The sequence below is a fragment of the Notothenia rossii genome (genome assembly GCF_949606895.1).
Source record: "Notothenia rossii genome assembly, chromosome: 7".
In the NCBI taxonomy this organism is placed as follows: Eukaryota; Metazoa; Chordata; class Actinopteri; order Perciformes; family Nototheniidae; genus Notothenia; species Notothenia rossii.
This window is the reverse complement of record NC_136905.1, coordinates 1,556,211-1,579,721: the sequence shown is the minus strand read 5'-3', so window position 1 is coordinate 1,579,721 and position 23,511 is coordinate 1,556,211. Positions and strand designations below refer to the sequence as shown.

General features: G+C 41.0%; 1 protein-coding gene and 1 long non-coding RNA gene across 3 annotated transcripts in view; one reads left to right on the top strand and one right to left on the bottom strand.

Annotated features, from left to right (window-relative positions):
- Window positions 1-1,391: 1,391 nt before the first annotated feature.
- LOC307013548 (uncharacterized protein) overlaps window positions 1,392-23,511 on the top strand; it is a gene marked incomplete at its 3' end in the record, with an annotated part of 315,140 nt that continues 293,020 nt past the window's right edge. The window contains exons 1-2 of one of the 2 annotated variants that reach the window (XM_079640948.1): window positions 1,392-1,877; window positions 13,280-15,093. In XM_079640948.1, the coding sequence (XP_079497074.1) occupies window positions 1,685-1,877; window positions 13,280-15,093 (2,007 nt within the window). In that variant the 5' untranslated portion in view covers window positions 1,392-1,684. Of the gene's footprint in view, window positions 1,878-13,279; window positions 15,094-23,511 lie in introns of those variants that run through there. The other variant, XM_079640949.1, reaches the window with a different exon arrangement.
- On the bottom strand, window positions 15,051-20,379 carry LOC307013558. The gene is made up of 6 exons (XR_013800981.1): window positions 19,859-20,379; window positions 18,563-18,625; window positions 18,149-18,430; window positions 17,739-17,907; window positions 16,813-16,885; window positions 15,051-16,430 (listed from the first exon to the last, which is right to left on the bottom strand). It is a non-coding gene; the product is annotated as an uncharacterized lncRNA (long non-coding RNA).

Genomic DNA, 23,511 nt, shown 5'->3' with positions numbered 1-23,511 from the left:
GCCCTACCTCAAAGCAGCATGAACTGAATACAAAGGTTGTAATGTTGTCCCAAAGTTTAATAAACAGTAAACCATTGCAACATGTCAGACAAATAAATACAGCTAACAGCAGCCACACGTCAGGGTAGCATTTTATAAATCCCACCGTACTGTAGGCTATACCAAGGGACCAATCTGTCTAAATAAAGGTTTGAATACCAGTCTAAATGTTTTCACTTTGGTCTATTTATGTAATATAAAGTATAACTTATCTATAACAGAGCCAAGATCTCTGTATGACTTTAGTGAACTTCTGAATTGAATTAAAAATAAGTGTAAACAACAGTGCAGTACGTCCAGCTAGCTATAGTTAGCGTCACATATTTATCCGTATTATTTAAAGAAAATGTACGTTTTAATGCCCCTTGGGTTTGACGTGTGTGACGTTACTTTAAATTAACTAAGTTAAAACCCAATACTCACATTTATTAGTGATTCCTCCGCTTGCTGTTGCTTTTAAATCCACTCTCAAAGGAAACTGGCTTCCAAGCCAATATTTAAAGGATACTACGTTATCGAGTGCCGCCGAAGGACTGTTCCAATCTCCAGCATACTTGGAATTCCACCGAGGCCACGTCCTTGGTTTGGGGGTAATTTCGAGGCTGCACATGGGTAGACTTCGCGTCCTTCAAATCCCCACAATGCTATGGGCACGGACCAATTTCAAAAACCCTTGCGGAGAATGGCTGAACCGACGCAGCGCACATTTAAATGTAAGTATGTAGTGGCGTAGAACATGTGTTGGTAAATATGTTACTTTGTTGCATTTGTTATCACCAAAAATGTGTTCCGTGAAAGTAAAGCAAGTTCATAATTAGATAGACATCGTGAGGGATTTATTTTCGGTACAGTTTATGTTGAAACCGTTAGAGAGAGTGGCACACTTGTTAGCCTGTTCCATTCTTCTTTGTTTTCTGATGCCGTGCCTTGGAAGTATACTTGCTTCGTTTCTGAAGGAAGTGACTTGGAAGAGCTACCAGGAAGGGAGTGGAGCCTGATGGGGACACTGGGAACAGAAGGTGAGGGGGTAAGAGCTACCAGGAAGGGAGTGGAGCCTGATGGGGACACTGGGAACAGAAGGTGAGGGGGTAAGAGCTACCAGGAAGGGAGTGGAGCCTGATGGGGACACAGGGAACAGAAGGTGAGGGGGTAAGAGCTACCAGGAAGGCCATTCTTAAGTATTTGAGTGAAACAGGATTGATTGGAATAATTTAAAAAAACGTAAACAACACAATGGTATAATTCCACAAGTGGTGATAGGATGATATGGTGATGCACCTCCTTGTACAGTAGGTGGCGGTATGCACTTTAAAGCTGTTTGCAATCCGCCAAAATCCGAGAGAAGAAGAAGAAGAAGAAGAAGAACCTGGATCCATGTGGCGTCTCGTCGCTACGGTTCTCTCTCTCTCTGTGTTCCTGAGAAAGTGTGTGTGAGCTCCAGCACTACTGATCCATCATCTGTGTGTCTGGATAAACCTCTGAATGGACTGTGTGCTCTTTTTTCTGGAGCGTTTACCTCGGACTATAGGAGCTAGCTTAGCATGCTAGCTGGAAACACGTTAGCAACACTAGTCAGATTGAGAGTTTGACGGAGAGAGAAACGGTGTGTTTAACGGAGTCTGCAGGAAAAGGTGATCTAGGAAACATGAGTAAAGTCCAAATGCTGCTGTCGTTGAAGAAGCAGCGACTCACTGCTGCTAATGAAGAGATATTTGCTCTGTTTGAACAAACAATAGCAGAGCTCGAGGAGGAGCTGTTTCTTTCCAAAGAGGAGAACAAGAGACTCCAGAAACTACTGGACGCTGTTTTACAGCCTCAGCTTCGGATACACAGAGCAGGTCTGTTCCCTTTACCCTTAATTAACACTTTACACTCTTCAGTAGCACTTTATTATCACATTAATAACACTTTAGACCCTTTAGCAGCACTTGCTGCAGGTAGTAAATCCTGAAGTAAAAGTACAAACACCACACTGTGAAAATACTCCATCACAAGTTAAAGTACTGCATTCATATCTTATTTAAGTAAAAGTATGTAAGTTAAATACATGTACTTTATTATAATAATTAAAATGTATTACGGAAGAGCAAACCTACCAAAATAAATATATTTATAAAAATACATACTGTGTAGTGATCACTTATTAACACACTGCAACATAATTCACACATGGAACTACAGGTTGGGGGTATTGTTTCCGCACGGACATATACAGTGGGGCAAAAAAGTATTTAGTCAGCCACCAATTGAGCAAGTTCTCCCACTTAAAAAGATGAGAGAGGCCTGTAATTTTCATCCTAGGTATACCTCAACTATGAGAGACAAAAGGAGAAAAAAAAATCCAGAAAAATCACATTGTCTGATTGTTAAATAATTTATTCGCAAATTATGGTGGAAAATAAGTATTTGGTCAATAACAAAAGTTCATCTCAATACTTTGTTATATACCCTTTGTTGGCAATGACAGAGGTCAAACGTCTTCACACGGTTTTCACTCACTGTTGCTGGTATTTATTCCTCCATGCAGATCTCCTCTAGCCCTCCGCTATCACTGTGGACGTTTTTGTCCATATGGGTCATTTTTCACTTTTCATTTTGCAATAACTTTGGTTCTGTTGGTGCAAACGGCCTGCATCTTTGTAACAAGGCTATTTCCTCGATCTACTTTGGAATTCCAATTTCAATTTTTCAAATCGGTCTTTAATTCACTGTGCAACAAATCGACTACGCAAATTAGTCATTCGAGACAAAAATGTCCACTGCAAAATACTTTGATAAAAACATTATATTAAAAGGTTTTTTTCCCAACTTTTTTGGGTTCAATCTTTAAAGCAACTTCCGCCCTAATAGAAAATACCATCAGGATTTTAACCCTTTAAATGCCATTTTGAATACATGAAACCGCTGGTTTTTTTCCATGATGAAAACAGAAAATGAGTTATTTTCCATAAAATACATATCTGGTGACTGGCTCTTTTTTTTATATAACAGTCTTGGATATGTCAAAGATTAGCAACAAAATTGATTTTTTTGCATTATTAGTTTTTGCACAGTCAGATTGAACAAAAAAGTTACATATTAGTCATTGAGGACAAAAATGTCCACTTCCAAAAACTGCTCTAAAATGACAACAGATTAATATTTTTTAAAACTTGTTGGGGTTAAATCTTTCAATCAACTTCAGTCCTGATCAAAAATACCAAATGTTAAATTATGCTCAGGATTTTAACCCTTGAACTGCCAGTTTGAAAACATGAATTTGCGTTTTCTATGAAAAACATGCACAAAAAGACAGTTATTTTCCATATAATAAATGTTGGGGGGGGGTCGGCTTTTTTTTTTATCACAGTGTTGGATATGTCAAAGATTGGCAACCACATTTTTTATTTTTTGCATTATTAGTTTTTGCACAGAATCAGATTAAAAAAAAAAAAGTCACACATTAGTCATTCGGGACAAAAATGTCCACTTCCAAAAACAGCTATAAAATGATAACAGATTAATATATTTTTTAACTTTTTGGGGTTAAATCTTTCAATCAACTTCAGCTCTGATAAAAAATACCAAATATTCAATTATTTTCAGGATTTTAACCCTTTAACTGCCGGTTTGAAAACATGAATTCGCATTTTCTATTGTTGGGTTCAGAATTCCAGAAAAGACAGACAACTTCTAAGTTGAACTATTTATTGTAAAGAGAGCAAAAGATATATTTTACTTGGCCAATGATTCATCACGTCTTTGGGAATCACAGGCAGCAAAGCTGTAATCTGTAACCACCAAATCCGTCAAGAGCCTCGAACCTCGTGCGACAATACATTTTATTACACAGGGCGTTGCCTTACATTTATGATTGGTCAAGACTAGCTGAAGAGATACCGCGGTTTAGACTTGGTTCTCTTTGGTTGGTGCGCAGACTCAGATAGAGTCTCTTCAGGGCTCGACATTAAGGACTGCCCGATGGCCCGGGGCCATCTAGTATTTAGCTCGGGCAATGAAGCCTCACCTGCTGGTTGCCCGATCGGGCAATCTATTATGCCAGTATCATGCAGCTCGCGGATCCAGTAATGAGTAACCCGACATTAAAACTAAACATATCTATAACTGGTTACGGTAGTTTGAGAGGTCATTAAAATAGCTACGAGTGATATTCTAACCTGAAGTGTGTGTTTTGTCCGCTCACCGCTGCATGTGATCATGTGATCATGCAAGGCTGCGTGTGGACTCGTCAGCAGCAGCTGATCTCTCTCTCCCGTCAGATTAGACTTCACTCGCGTTTATGTCCATATCGATCAGATCCAGCTAGTTCTAGCTAATGATATGACTACCTGCTTATTAACAGACACCTAAACAATAAGTGTCGCTATGCAACCGGGTGAGGCCACAAAGTATAGCGCAGCATTATGCATTTGTTTACATGCCCACCGGAACCCCGAGGCATTACCAACAGATCAACGCACAATCAACCCATACAGGACATCTCTTTCTCCACATTAAGTGTTACACATTAGAATTGACTACTCTTGTCTGTCACATACTCTTCTTGTCTGTCACATTAGTGGCGCAACTGAAGCGGTATTGCGCTAACGGGAACTCTGACGTCGCCATTTTGTGTGCTTCGCGGATGCGCTCGGCTCCTCTCGACTGCTGATCGGGTCTGCCCGGTCAGCTTCCGGATGAGGAAGCATTCATTCGACCAACTTACAGTAGATAACATTACAAACATTTTTAACAGGGGCCATAATAGTGTACATAATGTTTGTTTTGGCAGTTACAACTGACAAAACATCTGGGAAGGCATTTGCCTTCATCAGATGGAAAGTGTCTTGACCAACAACTTAAGTATTTCTTATAGCTATGCAGGGCATGCAAGCGAGCAAACACAAACAAGAACAAACAAACAACTGAAATGAAGAATAAAATTGAAATTGTACAATATAATATTGTGGTGGTTCATCTTATAATTCAGTCTAGAGAATACACCACAAAGCATCTACAGTAAGACCTGCAAAAATATTTTCTTTTCTAGGGGGAGGCCCCCCCCCAAACCCTTGGTGCCATTTGGTCCGTGCAAATTTTTCAGGGCAATCTCTATTGGGCTCAGGGCCATCTGTAAATTAGCTTAGATGGCCCACAGGGTCATAGCAATCTCATGAGCACAATAAGCATATAATGTAATAATAAGAATCAGTCTTGTAATGTTATATAAAAATAGACTCCACACTATGAAAAACATGCACAAAAAGGCAGTTATTTTCCATATAATAAATGTTGGGAGGTTCAGCTTCTTTTTTTTTTTTTTATCACAGTCTTGGATATGTCAAAGATTTAGTGGTGCACGATAGTTATCGGTCGATAAAAGTATTAATAGCCCCATAATATACAATATATGTTTTGGGTAAAAAAAAGAAAAAAATACTGCGGTGTGGGTGGATTGGGATGAGGGGCGCTTGTTTTTCACTCGGCTCCTCCCGTTTTGCCAGTACTGTGGTATTAGTGGTTTAGGAAGAGGGGAGTTTTTCACAAATCCAGCGCTCCCTAACTCATGCCTGGCTGTGACGTAAATGGTGTGCGGCCGTGAAGCCAGGACAGGAAACAAACATGTCGTCGGTAGTATGGGACTATGTCAAAGTTTCAGAGTTAGATAGTTTGCTTGCTATTTGTATTAACAAATGCAATGCAGAAGTTCCACGAGGAGGGAAAAAGGCAACGAGCTATAATACTTCCAACCTGATGAGTCACCTGAAACATTGCCATCGCTATGATGGTGTGTTAAAAGCATACGAAGACGCCTGCGCTGCTAAACTAGCGGCAAATCCAAACCAGCTGCAAAGGCACCGGGGCTTTACCTATCCACGAGGCTTTTGAAAAAGGCAAGAAGTTTGCCAGAGACGAACCCATGGCTAAAACGAGGAAAAAACTACAGGTTCATTTAATATATATATATTATATTATTATTGGTTATCGGTATCGGTCTTGAGAAGCAGGAAGTTATCGGTAACATTTTGGTAAAACCTATTCAACATATTCCACTCATTTAAACGTTGAAGGCTGGCCAACCGTCATGGTCCAGAAGTAACAGGAAATAAATGTTGAACTACAATTTAAGACCAAATCAAAATGTTTTGGCCACCATGGTCACACCATGCTGGTAGGGCTGCTCATGTCATCTCTTAAACACCAGCCTGTTGACATGGTCTGGTTTCAGAGATGAGCGCAGGCAGGGGAACATATTGCCCCCTGTACTGAAGACCCTCTCTGAAGAGGAGCTTGTGGCAGTGCTGCCTCACATGACACAGGACAAAAGAAAAGACTCTGAACCCTTTCTTTGCCATTATATAAAAATAGTGTTGCTACAAAATTATAAATTAGGCCTACCAATAAGACAACTCAGATCTGAAGCTACACAGGAATCTGCTGCAAAGAGCAATAAAAAACAACATTAAAAGAATCAAACCCTTTTTTTGTTGCATTTTATTAGAGTATAAAAATAAATGCCTTTAAAATAGGATGCAAGCAGCACCAGATTCTTAACCTGAATGATAATAGACTATAATCAATTTAAGTTTGCATTCTTATACCATTTTTTCTACAATAATTATAATGAATAAGTTCAAACAAACTAAAACTTACAGCTGATTAATAACGGTATCTAACTTGAGTTTTTATTATATCAAAAACCTTTTGAAATGCGTCTGTTGTTTTTACTGTCCCCCAAAAGCGCGTCGGCAGCCTCCAGGAATGCTTCTTTCACAACTTCGCCGTTTTTGAAAGACTTCATGTGTTTCTCCAGAACGTGACTGACACGATGAGATGCTATGGTAGCTGCCTTGCTCTTGTTGTTGGGCCTGGTGAAAATGGACTGCTGTGCATTTAGCCGTCCTCTCAGGCCCCTCCCCTTTTGGGAGCGTAGGGCAGAATTAGGAGGGAGTTCCGTCTCGTAGCGTTTGTGCACTGTTTTGAAATGCCGCTCCTAAATTACCCTTCTTCAATAAAGCCACGCTCGCACTGCAGATGAGACAGATGGACTTTGAATTGGAATAAATAACAAAATAATCATCCTCCCACTCGGAGTGAACATTATATATTTTGGGCTTTTTTGATTCTGCCATAATTGCGGTCTTGTGTGTGTGCGGACGGTCACTCCTGTTGACACGGACAATGTCAGCTAAATAGTACCCACCAGCCACGCCCCGACACATGGGGTGACGCCGGCCAATCACAAAGCTTTGATGCGTTCAAGTGCATTATTCTGGCACAGGAAGATTATGTTATTAACGATAAAACTAAATATTGTTGGTCTATTTTTAGACAGATCTCGCGATCAACTGGGAATCTCCCCGCGACCCTTCTTTTTAACGAGTTGCTGCTCTTGTTCTGACATCTTCGCTTGCGCTGAACACTCACAACACATGTCACTCCCACGTGGCCGAGTGGTCTTTTAGGCAGGGGCGAAAGCGCACCCAGCAAAATAATCGTATTTTGTCAATTATGCTGTTTTCATAATCGTCGCAAGCCATAATCGTAATCGGGATTAAAATAGAATTAATTGCACAGCCCTATTTCATCTGACCTATGACATTCTCCCAATCCTCTTCTGGATCATCTAAATGCTCTCTAGCAAACTTCAGACGGGCCTGGACATGTACTGGCTTAAGCAGGGGGACACGTCTGGCACTGCAGGATTTGAGTCCCTGGCGGCGTAATGAGTTACTGATGGTAGCCTTTGTTACTTTGGTCCCAGCTCCAGTGGCGGCTGGTGGAAATTATGTTAGGTGGGGCTATTGTAATGGTGAATAAACCACACGGGGAACATTTTGAGAAATTACCCCTTAAATTAAATTGGCTACACTATTTCATCGTTGCTGTTGTATGATTGGTGTTTAGCTACGGTATTTAGCGTCTACAGCACCTCCGCTTTTAGGGTTGACGTAGACCCAAACTTCGCCCGGAGGTCCCCCGGTGTTGTTGTGGGAGCTGCTGCAGTAGCTAACGCTGCACTAGCAAAACAAACGCTTATTTCTTTTGCAAATGGTGCGGCGGGCTTCAAACACGTTCCCCTCCACTGGTTTCAACCAAGCAATAAATTCGATGTTTTCCAACCAAATACGGTTGAACAGACAATTCCCATATTAGTTTGTAAGTAGATTAGAAGATACATGAGTTTCTGACTGCCGCAAGCTGAAGCTTGGTTGCTAGGTCATATTTAAGACCTTTTTAAGGCCTTACATTCAGATTATCAAATGTAAGACTTTTTAAGACCCCGCGGGAACCCTGAGGAGACTAAATACAAACATTATATGCAGACACAGACGTGGTTCAGAAACACAGAAATATTAGAAAACAGACCATTAAGGCAAAAACATCTAGTTAGATGGATGCTGTCAAAAGTGTGTGTGTGTGTGTGTGTGTGTGTGTGTGTGTGTGTGTGTGTGTGTGTGTGTGTGTGTGTGTGTGTGTGTGTGTGTGTGTGTGTGTGTGTGTGTGTGTGTGTGTGTGTGTGTGTGTGTGTGTGTGTGTGTGTGTGTGTGTGTGTGTGTGTGTGTGTGTGTGTGTGTGTGTGTGTGTGTGTGTGTGTGTGTGTGTGTGTGTGTGTGTGTGTGTGTGTGTGTGTGATCGTTGGAGCTATGTGTAACTCAAGGCTTATGTTCGAACGGGAGCTGCCTGGACGCTGCAATCATGTTGCGCGCACTATCTGTGCTGACTTTTCCCACAATGTCCCTCTGTCTGGCTACCTGCATAAAGTCAAGTGCTCGGCGCAGTTGTGGCGAAATGTCGCTCCTCTGTTTTCATTTAAACAGCTCCTTATATCCGTTAGCACAGCTAGCTAGCACCAGATGCTAACAACAACAATACACGTAAGGTCTCTCTCTCGGTCGCTCGGGCCACACATACACACATCCTCCCGGTCCTCCCGATGGCCAGTCGGTGCCTGCCGGTGAGCGTGGAAGTGTGGTCTGCCACAAGTGGGCAGCAGGAGCGGGGCTGTCAGCATCAGCTTGTAGATGGTATTTTAAACTGGATGCGCTCTGAAACTACAGGGCGGCCGAGGACAAAAAATACACATGCGTTAATCGCGTTAAAATAATTAGTGCCGTTCATATTTTTTTTGCGTTAACTTGACATCCCTAAAGTTAATCAATCCATCATCAATCAATTATTGCCAACATGTATTTATAATATATTCTGTGTATATGTATATATATATATATACACAGAATATATATATATATATTTTTTGAGAGAGATATACACTAGTATTAGACGCAGTCAAACGTTTGGACACATCTTCTTTTAAAACGTTTTTTATTTATTTAAATTGGTTCTACTTTCTAGATTTATACTGAAGACATCAAAACTATAAAAGAACACATTAAAGGTGGGGTAGGTCATTTTGGAGAAACCAGCTCGAGGGCACTAGAATTTGAAAATACACAACCGGAAAAATCTGCCACTTCCTTACAGAGCCCCTCCTCCAGCACACACGAACGCGCACATTCAGGGCCGCCCCTTGTGAGATGAGGCCCCCCCCCCCCGAACAGAAAGGAGTGAAACATTTTTTTTTGGAAACAAAGTTGGCTACTTTTCAAATATAATTCCTGTTTATTATTATTATCAACAGTTACTTTTTTATGCAGTGAGGTAAATGGTAAATATGCATGTATGTCGTTCAGTATGCGTTTACAGGTGAATACGTCTGCATTTCCTGCCAAATACTAGCCTCAAAAATATTAAAATATAATTAATGCAAATAAACTACTTCTACTAATAATCATAATCAATTTAATAATATAAATACTATATTATATTATTATAATATAGTTGTAATATAGTCAAGACAAAACATGCTTATGACATGCTCAAAAACTGATATTTCTTAAATCTGTATTCAAATGTAGTTCCCTCTGTCAGCAATGTTTCAACTACTACATTTCTATCAGTATTTCTCTGTGTTGTGGTTGACATGATGATGACTGTTAGGAGTTAAGGGGCTGAGCATCTCCGTCAGTCCGTCCGTCCGACTCAGGACGGACAACTTCTCACTTCAAAAAAGAAGAAGAAATCTAGATCGCAAAATAATTAAACAAGCGAGTGCCTGTTTTTCCTGGCCAAGGAGAGGTTCATTGAACACAACACGAGCGTAACGTGTCTTCACCATAGGTCTTCACGTGGTTATGTCTCGTCTGGAAGGTGTAACGGAGAGCATCGGAACGCTGCTCCAGCTCTTCAAATATTGCAGTACCCATAAGGAGCCGTACACATGCCGCAGTGTTTGCGTGGCTGTGTCTTGTAAGCACAGTGGCGATCTGTTGTTATTAGCATCTGGTTAGCTAGCTATGCTAACAAATTTAAAGAGCTTTTCTACAACCAGGTGGAAGAGAACTCTCCTGAGAGGCTCAAATAACCTCAGCTCAGTGAGGTTAAGGCACACCTTGATATGATCATTATAGTTATTAATGAGACATTAGAGACTCAATTATTAACAGGTATAGAATACTATATGACTGTAACAAAAAAAAGTTGTTAAAAATAACAAGAATAGAGTTTGAAAGCGGAGTGATTTGTAAAATATCCCAAAAGAAAAATCTGTCATTGTCAGATGGTATATTACGCTGTTTTTGTTCTGCTTCGAATAGTTCTCTCTTTTTTCACCATAGCTGTGTTTGCATCACTGCAACTAGACAGACAGTTTATCACTCTTCCTCCTGTACATTAGCAGATAAAAGGCATAACAGACTTGAATGAATGTTAAATAAAGAATGCTGGAAATAACTGCATCTCCATTAGCCTATATGCTCTGCAGAGACTGCCTTCTTCATGTCGTGAATTGCAGCTGATGTTTTAATATGGCAATTGGCAATTTGACTTACACAACATTCGCAAGTTGTACATTTGACTCATACAATAACCCACCTTCGAGTGATGCTGTAGTTTCTTCATGTTTTGTTTTGTTTCCCTCTTGCTTACGCCGGACTGAAACTGTCTTTTCACCGTCATCTCTTCACCTGCACTAGTGGCCGTATCCAAGCCGTGATTGGTCAGATGTCGATTCATTGCAACGGTGTCGGGTTACAGACGTGCTCCCCTTGTCACCTCTCTCTCACTCTTGCCGGGGGGTGCGCGGAGAACTGAGCGGAGAACTGTGCACAGGAGCTGAGGCCCTCTGGGCGGGGCCCCCTGTGCAAGGCGGGGCCCCATGCAGCCTGCGTGATTGGCCTGTAGGGAGGGGCGGCCCTGCGCACATGACCAATGAAGGCACGAGATAAGTTTGTGCACAGATGGAAGGCTGACAGGCAGGTAGGCCATCCAGTTACTTTAGCCGGCTCAGATGATTGGTCGTGCTTTTTACAGCGCCACGGCTTCCACAGATGACATTTTTTTATGGATTTTTTGTCAAAGCACTTCAGATATTCATTGCTATCGGGCTGTTAAGAGCATTTCATGGAATATAACAAAAAGTGTATCTCGAGCCGGTTTCTCAAACTTACCTACCCCACCTTTAACTAGAATTATCTAGTTAACAAAAAAGTGTTAACAAATCCAGAATATGATTTATATTTTGCTGGCTACTGCAGAATGCTGTGGTAGCCATGCTGATTAAGGGTGCCTTGAACTCTGAATAAATCACCATCAGTGACACCAGCAAAGCCCCCCCCCTCCACCACCATCTCACCCCCTCCTCCATGCTTCACGGTAGGAACCACTCATGCAGAAACCTTCCGCTCCCCTTTTCTGCATCTCACAAAGACACGGACGTTGGAAACTAAAAATCTCTCATTTGGACCCATCAGATTTCCACTGTCTAATGTCAAATCCTTGTGTTTCTTGGCCCAAACAATTATAACAATTCTCTTCTTCTTGTTGTTTATCCTGAGTAGTTGATCTTTGCAGCAATTGGACCTTGAAGGCCTGATTCACGCAGTCTCCTCTGAACAGTGGATGTTGAGATTGTCTGCTACTTGAGCTCTGTGATCATTTATGTGGGCTCTAATCTGAGGTGCTTTAATTTGCGGTTTCTGAGGCTGGTAACTCTGATGTGTTTATCCTCTGCAGCAGAGGTAACTCTTCCTCTTCCTTTCCCGGGGGGGTCGTCATGAGAACCAGTCTCATCATAGCGTTCCATGGTTTTTGCGACTGCACTTGAGGATACATTCAACGTTCTTGACATTTTCCGGATCGACTGGCCTTCATTTCTTAAAGTGATGATGGACGGTCGTTTCTCTTTACTGAGTTGATTGGTTCTTGCTATAATATGGATTACAACAGCAGTCAAATAGGGCTTTCCACTGTGCACTAACTCTACCTCTGCACAACACAACTGATGGTCTCAAACACATTAAGAAGGCAAGTCATTCCACACATTGACTCTTGACAAGGAACACCTGTTAATAGAAAACCATTCCAGGTGACGACCTCATGAAGCTGACTGAGAGAAGCCAAGAGTGTGCAAAGCTGTCATCAAGGCAAAAGGGGCTACTTTGAAGAATCTAAAAATAAAAATCATATTCTTGATTTTGTAACACTTTTTTGTTAACTAGATAATTCCATATGTGTTCTTTCATAGTTTTGATGTCTTCAGTGTTAATCTACAAAGTAGAAACTAATTAAAATATACAAAAAACATTGAATGAGAAGGTGTCCAGACTTTTGACTGGTACTGTATATAAAAAACACACATATTTGAACATTTAGCAGGTTCCCTCATCTATAATCATTTATACAAGCGCAACTTTGAACATGTGCAGAAGTAAAATGCAACATACAAAATAATCAAGAAACAACATAAATTAAACACTGACAGGGAACATTTTACCGCACCATAATTACTGTTACATAGGAAGGTGCCGTCAAATGTTCTGTTAATACTTGCATGCTTTTACTTAAAGAAGGTTTGAATGCAGTATTTTAATTTGTAACAGAGTATTTTCATTCTTTACTGTAGGCGTAGTGTATCTGTGAACGATCCCAAATACAATTCATTGTTCACATTGCGGCTAGTGCTACGCCAGAAGAAAAAACCCTTTTACATTTTTAACTGGAAGTGGAAAGGGGCTGGGCTACATGAGGTGACTTGAGCCAACACAAATACACAATAGGTGGGACTAAGAAAGATAATGTGAAAATATAAAAGCAAAGGCATTAATTAGGGCTGCAAAATGTCCCCCATTGTAATGGTGATGAGATTTTTAAATGCTAACACTTAACAGTTTGTTCTGACTGTGTTTCCTGTTTCCTGTAGATGTCCAGCAGCTGGTGGTGGTTAAAGAAGAGCTTCTCCCTGACCAGCAGGAGTGGAGCACCAGTCTGGACCAGGAGGACCCAGAGACCCCCCCACACATTAAGCAGGAACAGGAAGGAGAGCAGCTTCAGGAGCTGGAGGAGGCTGATATCACCAAGTCCACTTTCACTCCTGACCCTGTGAAGAGTGAAGATGATGAAGAGAAACCTCAGTCCTCTCAGCCTCATCAAAGAGAAACTGAACACATGGAAACAGAAGCTGATGGAGAGGACTGTCGAGGACCAGAACCAGCCAGGAACTCAGATCCAGAGAGGAGTTTACAACCAAAGACTGAGGACCACACTGGAGACTCTTCTGAACCTGACACTGAAGACTCTTCTGAACCTGAGACTGAAGACTCTTCTGAACCTGAGACTGAAGACTCTTCTGAACCTGACACTGAAGACAGTGCTGATTGGAAGGAGACCAGAGAACCTGCCTCAGGCTCAAACTCACTGAAAAATAGACATGAATCTGTCAGTGATCCACAACGTAGTGCTGAAAAGAAATCATTCAGCTGTTCAGTCTGTGAGAAAGCTTTTTCAAAACGTGGAAGTTTAAAGGACCACATGCTAATCCACACAGGAGAGAAACCATTCAGCTGCTCAGTCTGTAAGAAAGCTTTTCCACAGAATGGAAATTTAAAGACACACATGAGAATCCACACAGGAGAGAAACCACACAGCTGCTCAGTCTGTCAGAAAGCTTTTGCACGGAGTGGACATTTAAAGAGACACATGAGAACCCACACAGGAGAGAAACCACACAGCTGCTCAGTCTGTAAGAAAGCTTTTCCACATGGTGAAAATTTAAAGACACACATGAGAATCCACACAGGAGAGAAACCATTCACCTGCTCAGTCTGTGAGAAAGCTTTTTCAAAACGTGGAAGTTTAAAGGACCACATGCTAATCCACACAGGAGAGAAATCATTCAGCTGTTCAGTCTGTGAGAAAGCTTTTTCACAGAGTGGAAATTTAAAGACACACATGAGAATCCACACAGGAGAGAAACCATTCACCTGCTCAGTCTGTAAGAAAGCTTTTGCACGGAGTGGACCTTTAAAGAGACACATGAGAATCCACACAGGAGAGAAACCATTCAGCTGCTCAGTCTGTAAGAAAGCTTTTTCACATTGTGGAAGCTTAAATTCACACATGAGAGTCCACACAGGAGAGATACTACACAGCTGCTCAGTCTGTATGAAAGCTTTTTCACATGGTGGAAATTTAAAGTCACACATGAGAATCCACACAGGAGAGAAACCACACAGCTGCTCAGTCTGTAAGAAAGCTTTTTCACGGAGTGTAAGTTTAAAGGACCACATGATAATCCACACAGGAGAGATACCACACAGCTGCTCAGTCTGTAAGAAAGCTTTTTCACGGAGTGAACATTTAAAGAGACACATGAGAACCCACACAGGAGAGAAACCACACAGCTGCTCAGTCTGTAAGAAAGCTTTTTCACATAGTCTAAGTTTAAAGGAACACATGAGAATCCACACAGGAGAGATACCATACAGCTGCTCAGTCTGTAAGAAAGGTTTTTCACGGAGTGGAAATTTAAAGACACACATGAGAATCCACACAGGAGAGAAACCACACAGCTGCTCAGTCTGTAAGAAAGCTTTTTCACATAATTTTAGTTTAAAGGACCACATGATAATCCACACAGGAGAGATACCATACAGCTGCTCAGTCTGTAAGAAAGGTTTTTCACGGAGTGGAAGTTTAAAGTCACACATGAGAGTCCACAAAGGAGAGGAAAAATAGATCTGCAAAGCTGGTGACAAAATATTTAAATGGCGTAATCATTTAAAAAGACCAAGTGTGTTGGTAAGGGAATACATTTGTCTATTTTGTATCCTAATGCCGTTACATGTAATACGTAACTCCCTAAGCCTGTTTTCACCCACCTGCAACCAATTCGCTAATAATCACAAATGTTCATTTCTTCGACCCCTTGACTCGACTATTTCTTGTTTAATAATCGTTACATCTCCTCAGGACCAAGTTCCTGTGTCCTGCCTTTGACCTGCTGATCATCTCCTGCTCATTTAAGGTGGACTCACCTTTGCAAGGGACCAGCTAGTCTTAGTGTCTTAATGCTAACGTTTTGTAAAGTGATGCTAGACCAACAACGTGCTGTTGGGTTGTGTGCTCTCTGCAGGACGGTGTCTGTACTCAAAGATTGTTTATGAAATGAGAGCTTCACTCTATTTTTGTTGTCTAAACAACGCCAACAGAGCGAAACGTCGTCTTTCCAGCAGATGGCATACATGTTACATCATGCAGTTCAACTGTCATCCACATATTAGAGATTCAAAACAGCAATGTGTGAGATAAGGCTAGTAATTGACTATTTCAACAGAATGTGAAGAAGTTACAGTCTTGAGGCCATGTCCACTATGTTTGTGTTTTGTTTGATTAAATCTACTGAAATTAGTATTCAATGACTCAATTATTCTGAATTACTGTCATTACATCATGGGTTTGCATTGCAATATTAGAACGCATAAAACCCAACTTTATTTCTTCCAAGTTGCGGGTGTTCATTGTTTAGAAGTCCGCTGTGTTTCATCCAAGCTTCCACTGCGTGCTACGATAATGCTGAAAGTATCTGTTGTATGCTTTACCTGCTCCAGAAACACAAGTGTAATTCAGTCCATGTCAGGTCCTCAGTGATGAGTCCATGTCAGGTCTTCACTGATGAGTCCATGTCAGATCCTCAGTGAAGAGTCCATGTCAGGTCCTCAGTGATGAGTCCATGTCAGATCCTCAGTGAAGAGTCCATGTCAGGTCCTCTGTGACGAGTCCATGTCAGGTCTTCAGTGATGAGTCCATGTCAGGTCCTCAGTGAAGAGTCCATGTCAGGTCCTCAGTGATGTGGACACCGAGGAACCTCAAGCTGCTGACTGTCCACCGTAGTCCCATTGATGGCGATGGGGGCGTGTCCCTCTCTCTGCTGCTTCCTGTAGTCCACAATCAGCTCCTTGGTTTTGATGACGTTGAGATGGAGGTTGTTATCCTGGCACCAAGATGTCAGGTTTTCGACCTACTCTCTGTACACCGTCGGTGATAAGGCCGATGACGGTCGTGTCGTCAGCGAACTTCGGACCATTTACATGTAAAACACAAAGAAAACATGGAATTTTACTTTGCAAAAGCAAAAGTTTACATTAACTGTCAGATGTTTTGTAGGAAAAAAATCACAAATATATATATTTATATATACAATATATTATTGAAAATAGTAATATACATCACAAAAATAAAAACATTAAATAAAATATATTATATATAGCAGAATAGACCGGCAATGAAACATTTCAACAATAGCCAACATTTTCCCAACATTTTGTTCAAAAGATAACAATTATAAACACTAAAGAAATCTACCAGTTATGTGTGTGTGTGTGTGTACATGACTGTGTGTGTGTGTTTCTACTCTCTCCATTCAAAGTCAGCGACATTTGTAATTAATGAATGCACCTTTATCGAGTGCTGTTTTTAGTCCTTCCTCTCCACTTTAGTCCCCTTGTCCGGATTGATCTTGAATAGGCACCTGTTAAGAAAGAAGTACACTTACATTTAGTGTTTAATTACAAATCCTGTGGATGATACAGCCATTAATTGTCTTTACAGTTATACAGCTTGAAGTCAAAGGGCAATGCTACTCTTCAATGTACTTTTCATGAACTGTTATGATCATATCTGTACATTTAAAGCATTGGTTTGAATAGAGTTTTGTTCTATAAAGTCATCACTATCACACTGGACAGTATCGCAGCAGGTCTGTAAACAGGAGCAAGCGGTCACTTGAAGATCATTTGAATGTGGGTAGCTACAAGGGCCATCTTGAGAGGTGTGTGTGTAACTGGGGCAGATGAGGTGCGTGTCAGTAGCAGAGTGAGCGGTGTAAAAGCATCGTAGTTAACCGAAAGAAGTTTGAATGTGTTTGTTCACTGCAATAATACCAGGTTCCGGTGCCCATCCCATTTCGGTGCAAGAAATAGTTGCGTCTTCCTCGTCAGATTCCATTGTCATCAGGTGCTGACACTCACGCTAAGCTTTTACTTAGTGGTAGAAGTACAATCTTCTAATTAGACTTGTGTGTTTCTCTGTTATAGAGCACACACATACACTAAACCTGCTCCATGGCTGTATTACTGTGCTGTTGTGTTGATGTTAATAAGTTAAGAGGAGCCAAAGCACACCACTGCAAAGGAAAGGGGTACGCTGAATTTACAACCCAAGATAAAACGAGAGCATAATGTTAAACAGAATGCAGCACAATAATCTTTTTATCTTGATTATCTTGTATTGTCAGGAGCACTTATCGTGTGTCAGAAATGTGCACAATCCTCTACTCTGTGGTTTAAGATGGAATTACTTAATAATCACAGTTCAAGTCTTACCTCTGCAAGAACTCCAGGGTAGCTCCCAGTTCTGAGCGATAACTGATGTTGAGGCAGTAATATGCTGCAAACATCAGCATCAGGGCGTCGACAACATTCAGGACACTGCCACTGACGATGGTCTGGTCCTCTGCTATCATGTAGTGTCCAGCTGTGAGGGGAGAACTCCCTGAAGGTGCACAAAGGAAAAAGTCACAAAACATTTATGAATCCAAAAAATATTTAGTGCAGATTGTTGTTGTTGTTTACTGGTGATCGTATGGCCAATTGTATTTTAGGAGTGATCAGCTCCTGCAGCTTTCTTTTCTTTCTTAAGTGTTTCCTAATGTTAACAGTGTAGAAAATGTCAGTTTGGGTGTTTTAAGCGGGGGTTTATAAGGTACAGTACTTATCTATAGTCAGTGTATTACCGAGAGTAGATGATTGGCGGCAGGGGCAGACTGGGAAACGGTGGACCTCTGTCGCCTGTCAGCGCAACTTCAATGAAGCCGTTTAAAAACAGCGAACCGACCCGGCCGTTTGGTGATTCTACAGATGGCCAGTCCGCCCCTGACGGTACCGAAGTGGACCGAGCGGCCCATCGGGATTCGTCCCGAACGTCCCAATGGCCAGTCCGCCACTGATGGCCGGTATGCCTCGAGCTTGGAGATGCAGACAGGAGCAACCACCTGGAAGCAAAGCAATGTACTGCTCTGGACAGGGTCAGCAGAAAAACACATGTTAGCCACCCCTTGATGATTTCCATATCCTTTCACTGTTTGCATAGCAATACCACATAGGACATTGAGAATTGATAAAACTTGTAATATGGCAAGAAATCTTACTTGAGGATCTCTGGCTGCTGTTTATTCTTGGTAGTTTGCAATTACTGGTACTGCAGCTAACAGCTGAGGGGAAAAAAGAGACACAAGTTTGCACATGCTTGAGCAAAAATAAGTTAAATAACACAGCAGCAGCTTTAAGTACAGTAATACCAATTCAGGTACTTAGAGTTCTGCTACTCTTACGGCCCGTCCACACACAGGCATGAAAAAAATCTTAAAAGATCTTGATGCTGGGCGTGTCTGAAGCTTGGCAATTTTTTGCGAGCAACGCGACCAACAACCAATCAGATGAATCTCCCGCCCCCGACATACAAAGCAATAGCAATGTTAAAACGAAGTACACTGGATATAAACTCTCCAAACAGGCGAAAACCTACCAGTTTCACCCACTGTCTCTGCCACCTCCCTCCATGCCTGGTTCCTCCGGTTTGTATCCCGGTAAATAGTCCTGCTCGTAAAGAACCGGGTGATTTGCTACCGTAATTTCTCGTTTGGAATATGAGGAAATGAACTGCGGTCTGGCTCTCCCAGCTTTCACGCGGTTTGATTGACTAGCGCTTGCACTCACGGGATTTGTATAAACGGGATTTGATTGGCTGATGCCAGCTTCGCAAGCATCGGGAGCATCAAAAGTTGAACATTGCTCAACTTTTGATGCTCACAATGCTTGCAAAGCCATGCTCCGCTCCCCACAATGCAGTTCGGCGAAGATTAAAAATCTTCTACGTCACCCCATTCAAGTGAATGGGCGAAGCTTTGAAAGATTTTTTTCATGCCTGTGTGTGGACGGGCCATTATTCAAGTACAAGATCTGAGAACTTCTCCCACCTCTGTTTATAGCCTTAACATAGGTTCTAAAAGATATGGATAATGTGCATTGTGTGTAACACTATGCCCACGAAAGAATCAATTATAAAACTAAGGATTGAGCTAACATTAGGAGTTAGTGACAATGTATGCTAGTTAGCTAGCTAAACTATTTATTAAATAATATTGCGAAAAAGTAACTCTGAAACATTCACTGCACATCACGCTCAGCCACTCGAGCACGCATATTGCGCATCATTTTAAAAAATCGCCCTGCAGTAATGATGGCATAGAACAGCTCACTTTCAAAGCATGGTAGCTAGCTGCTACGTAGTTAGCTAGCTGCTACCTAGCTATGGTAACGTTAGCTAACATTACTTTGTTTTCGGTCGTTAAACAACATGTATACTAGGTGCTAGGACTTTGAGGTTTGCAGTGTTTTAAAACTTGAGTGTTTTGAATCCGTTGATAAATAGTTTTTACCGTTACCTAGTCTCAAAGTGCTGATTTCTCTCCTTTGGGCGCGCCACGTGCCGTGCCCTTCACCTCCTCCGTGCTAAGTTAACTCCGTAGTATCAGTGCCTTTGCGCATGCGCTCTGTCTGCCTCAGCGCATGATGGGTGCGTGCAGCAGAAGTCTCGTCTCTGATTGGCTGCAAATCGATTGCCATGAAAATCCTTTGATGAACATCCAATCCTTGTATTATTTTAAGAATTGGTAACACCACACCATAAAGATGAATTTAAAAGTAAAAAATGGGGTGCAAACTATTAACATTGCTATTATAATTGTTTAATTCTTTGGATGTTATTTTCTAAATTTACAAAATGACAATGTAACTAGTTGATAAATAATAAAACAAACACTGAAGGCCTTCCAAAGACACAAACAAAATATGTTATAAGACTTCTTTATTGTCAGTTTATTCTTTTTAAATTGAGAATAGAGAACACTGATAACTAATGTTGGTGCACATTTATATGTTTGATTATGATCAGGAATATCCCATCTGTACTTTGCAGTCCTGTCCCAAGTACAAGTTAAGTATTAATCAACGTGTACATTTAGTTTACTATCATTTGTAGTCATGCATAGTACTGCCTTCCTGATTGCTTTCTTTTTGAGAAACCTATTCTGCACCTACCTGGGTTTTAAGAGAGTCCAATACCCTATGTGACTGTTCATTCTCATAAAACATGCTCAATTTACTTTTTGAAAACACAAGCTCACAATAAAGTCAGATGGGAGATCTACAGAAGCAAAGTGTGATAGACAAAGATGCATTCCTATATTAAACAAACAGAAAGGAAAACGTTGTTGTTCCACGAGGCAGTTGTAGCCATAGCAAATGGACTAACCTTCAACCTTCAACTACCTGCTGCCTGAAATCCCTGTGACATCACTGCAGATTGTTGTAACCAACTAGCTGTGTGGGACATTATCACAATACATATTTAAGTTAATTGACTTGGATTGTAAAGGTCTTTCGCTGTTGTTACTAGCTTTGTCAACATGCTTTGGTGAAGGCCTGTTCTTTCAATATGATGGATATTATTAGATGTCCACAAGGACAACATAGGTTGTTTGTTTTACTGTAATTGCAATGCTAATACCAATTGAGCATAGTGGTAGCACTAACTGCTAACAAGGTTTTGATATTCAGAGTCTGGCTGTTAGTGCTTGCTAGCATGTTATGCTATGGGCTTGATTGTACATGCTAGTGTGATAAGGCCTATGGAAGATGCTAATGTTATTTAACTTCTAGATCCTTTCATTTTTCACTTACAGTGAAACTCAATATGTTTTTTGCATACTGTCTGCCAATCACTCTGTTTTTTAAATATTGAGTTAAAGGTGGGGTAGGTAAGTTTGAGAAACCGGCTCGAGATACACTTTTTGTTATGTTCCATGGAATGCTCTTAACATCCTGATAGCAATGAATATCTGAAGTGCTTTGACAATAAATACATAGAAAAATGTCATCTGTGGAAGCCGTTGTTCCGTTTAATCCTGTATGATCCAATCCAACCTGATCTCACCAGAATGCCTGACTCCACCACGACTCCTTAACACCGCATTGCGTGGTGGAGTCACGAACTTTGCTTCATTTGCGTGTCTGCACCACGCAAACAACCCCAATGTAAAGTGAATGAGGCTCCTTTGTCGTGGTGCACAAACACATTTCTACAACGTCCAGCATTGAGCTTTTATTCTATAAAACGTTTTAAAATCTACTTTATAGCTTGTAGTAACTCACGGGAGGCTTCTTTTATTTTATTTGTATTCATAATAAGTTTTATTTTTTGTCAGAATGTATTATGATGAATTAGTTACGAATTTCTGTTCTCAAAAAACAGTGCATTGTGTGAAATACAACTGTGATTTTTATTAAATTAGTTAGTTTTTAAGGAAGGCCAGAGCTTCAGCTGTGTCAAATAGATTGTTCCCTTTAGTTAACGTTTTTTAAAAGAACATTATATTCCGATTTGATCATGTCCCCTTTATTGTATTACGGAGAGCAATGTGAGCGTCCATTCCCATTGGATAATGCAGGATTTTACATCCGGAGGTAAGTATCCTCTTTACTGTCGATTGATTTTACAGTGATATCTGCACTACTCATCAACTCAAAAACACCAGATTATCCTTGTTGATTACACAACATTGATTGGTTTAAATTGTGTGCAATGCTTTTGTAATTTTCCCCTTCGATTCGGAGAAACAAATATTTGTTCAGTTTAGGATGGCCGAAGACACTACACTACCCAGAATCCTCAGCTATCGTTCTGCTTTGCATCAAGCTCTGTGATTGGTTGACCTCCAACTGCATTCCATATGCAGAAAAAAAAACGTTTCGTAAAAGATAAAATCATACTTTATTCAGCAGTGCTTGCTTTACTCTTTGAAAGTCATCACATGATGAATGCATTGTAATAAATGGTTTGGCTGTATTAAATATTACACATCTGTCGTAGTTCTTTATTTATCTACAGAGATCGGGCTCAGAATAGACCGGAAACTATTCTTTTACCGCTCTGTTTGAATTTCACAATAAAGTTAGTAGTAATAATTTGTTTTGATATTATTGTTTTTTATTAACTACTAGACCGCTGGGTCATGTTAAGACCATCTTTTCTGTGTTGCTGTGGGTTTTTTCCATCGTTGTTGTGTTACAAATATCAAAACAATAACAGAATATATCTGCCGTAAACTAAACCAGAAACAGCAGTATATTTTATTTTGTTAACACTGTAAACTTTACAGCTTTTGAACCCGCACCTCCTTCTTCTTCTTCTTCTTTCGTGTAACGTCAGAGGTCCAACTCGGGCGGTGGCCGTGTCTCAATTCAGGGGTTGCATCCTTCGGGGTACGCAGCCTACGCGGTCGACGCAGGATGCGGCCGACGAGACCGCGTAGGCTGGTCTCGTCGATGTATATCGTTAAACTGTTGTGTTTGTTAGTGTTTTATGCTGTTGTGTGTTTTTTGCTGTTATGTTATATATGTTGTATATATTATATATAATATGTCGTTAATAAAAAATAGAAGTCTTTTTTTTCAGTTGATTACATTATTTATTGCTGTGATAAACATGTATTTGTCCACAATTTTCTCCAGTATGGAAAACAGTCGGTCCATCCTCTCCCTATTCTCTTGGGCTCTCCTCTCCTCTGCCTCTCTCTGGTACCTCATATCCTCTTTTATGAGTTCCAGTAGCTCATCTCTCCCTTTCCTCTTTCTCCCCTGTGATGGCCCTGGCTGGCTATTTGCATCCGCCTCCTGCTCCTCCACTTCCTGGTCACCCACTGCTGCACTTGGCTGTTTTGTGTCTTCTGGGATGGAGGGAATGAAGACAGGAGGTGTGATGGAGGGCCTCTGTCCCAATACCTCATCCATTTGGACAAACCACGGCCAAGAAGCAGCGGTGGATTTCCCACTGACTCTCTCCTGACCCTGGGTACTTGCAATCCTAAGGCAGAGTAAAACAATCATGGCAGTAAAATAACAACAGCAGCTAAACTAATATCGGCAAATGTGTTTATTAATGTCACGCGCACACACACACACACACACACACACACACACACACACACACACACACACACACACACACACACACACACACACACACACACACACACAC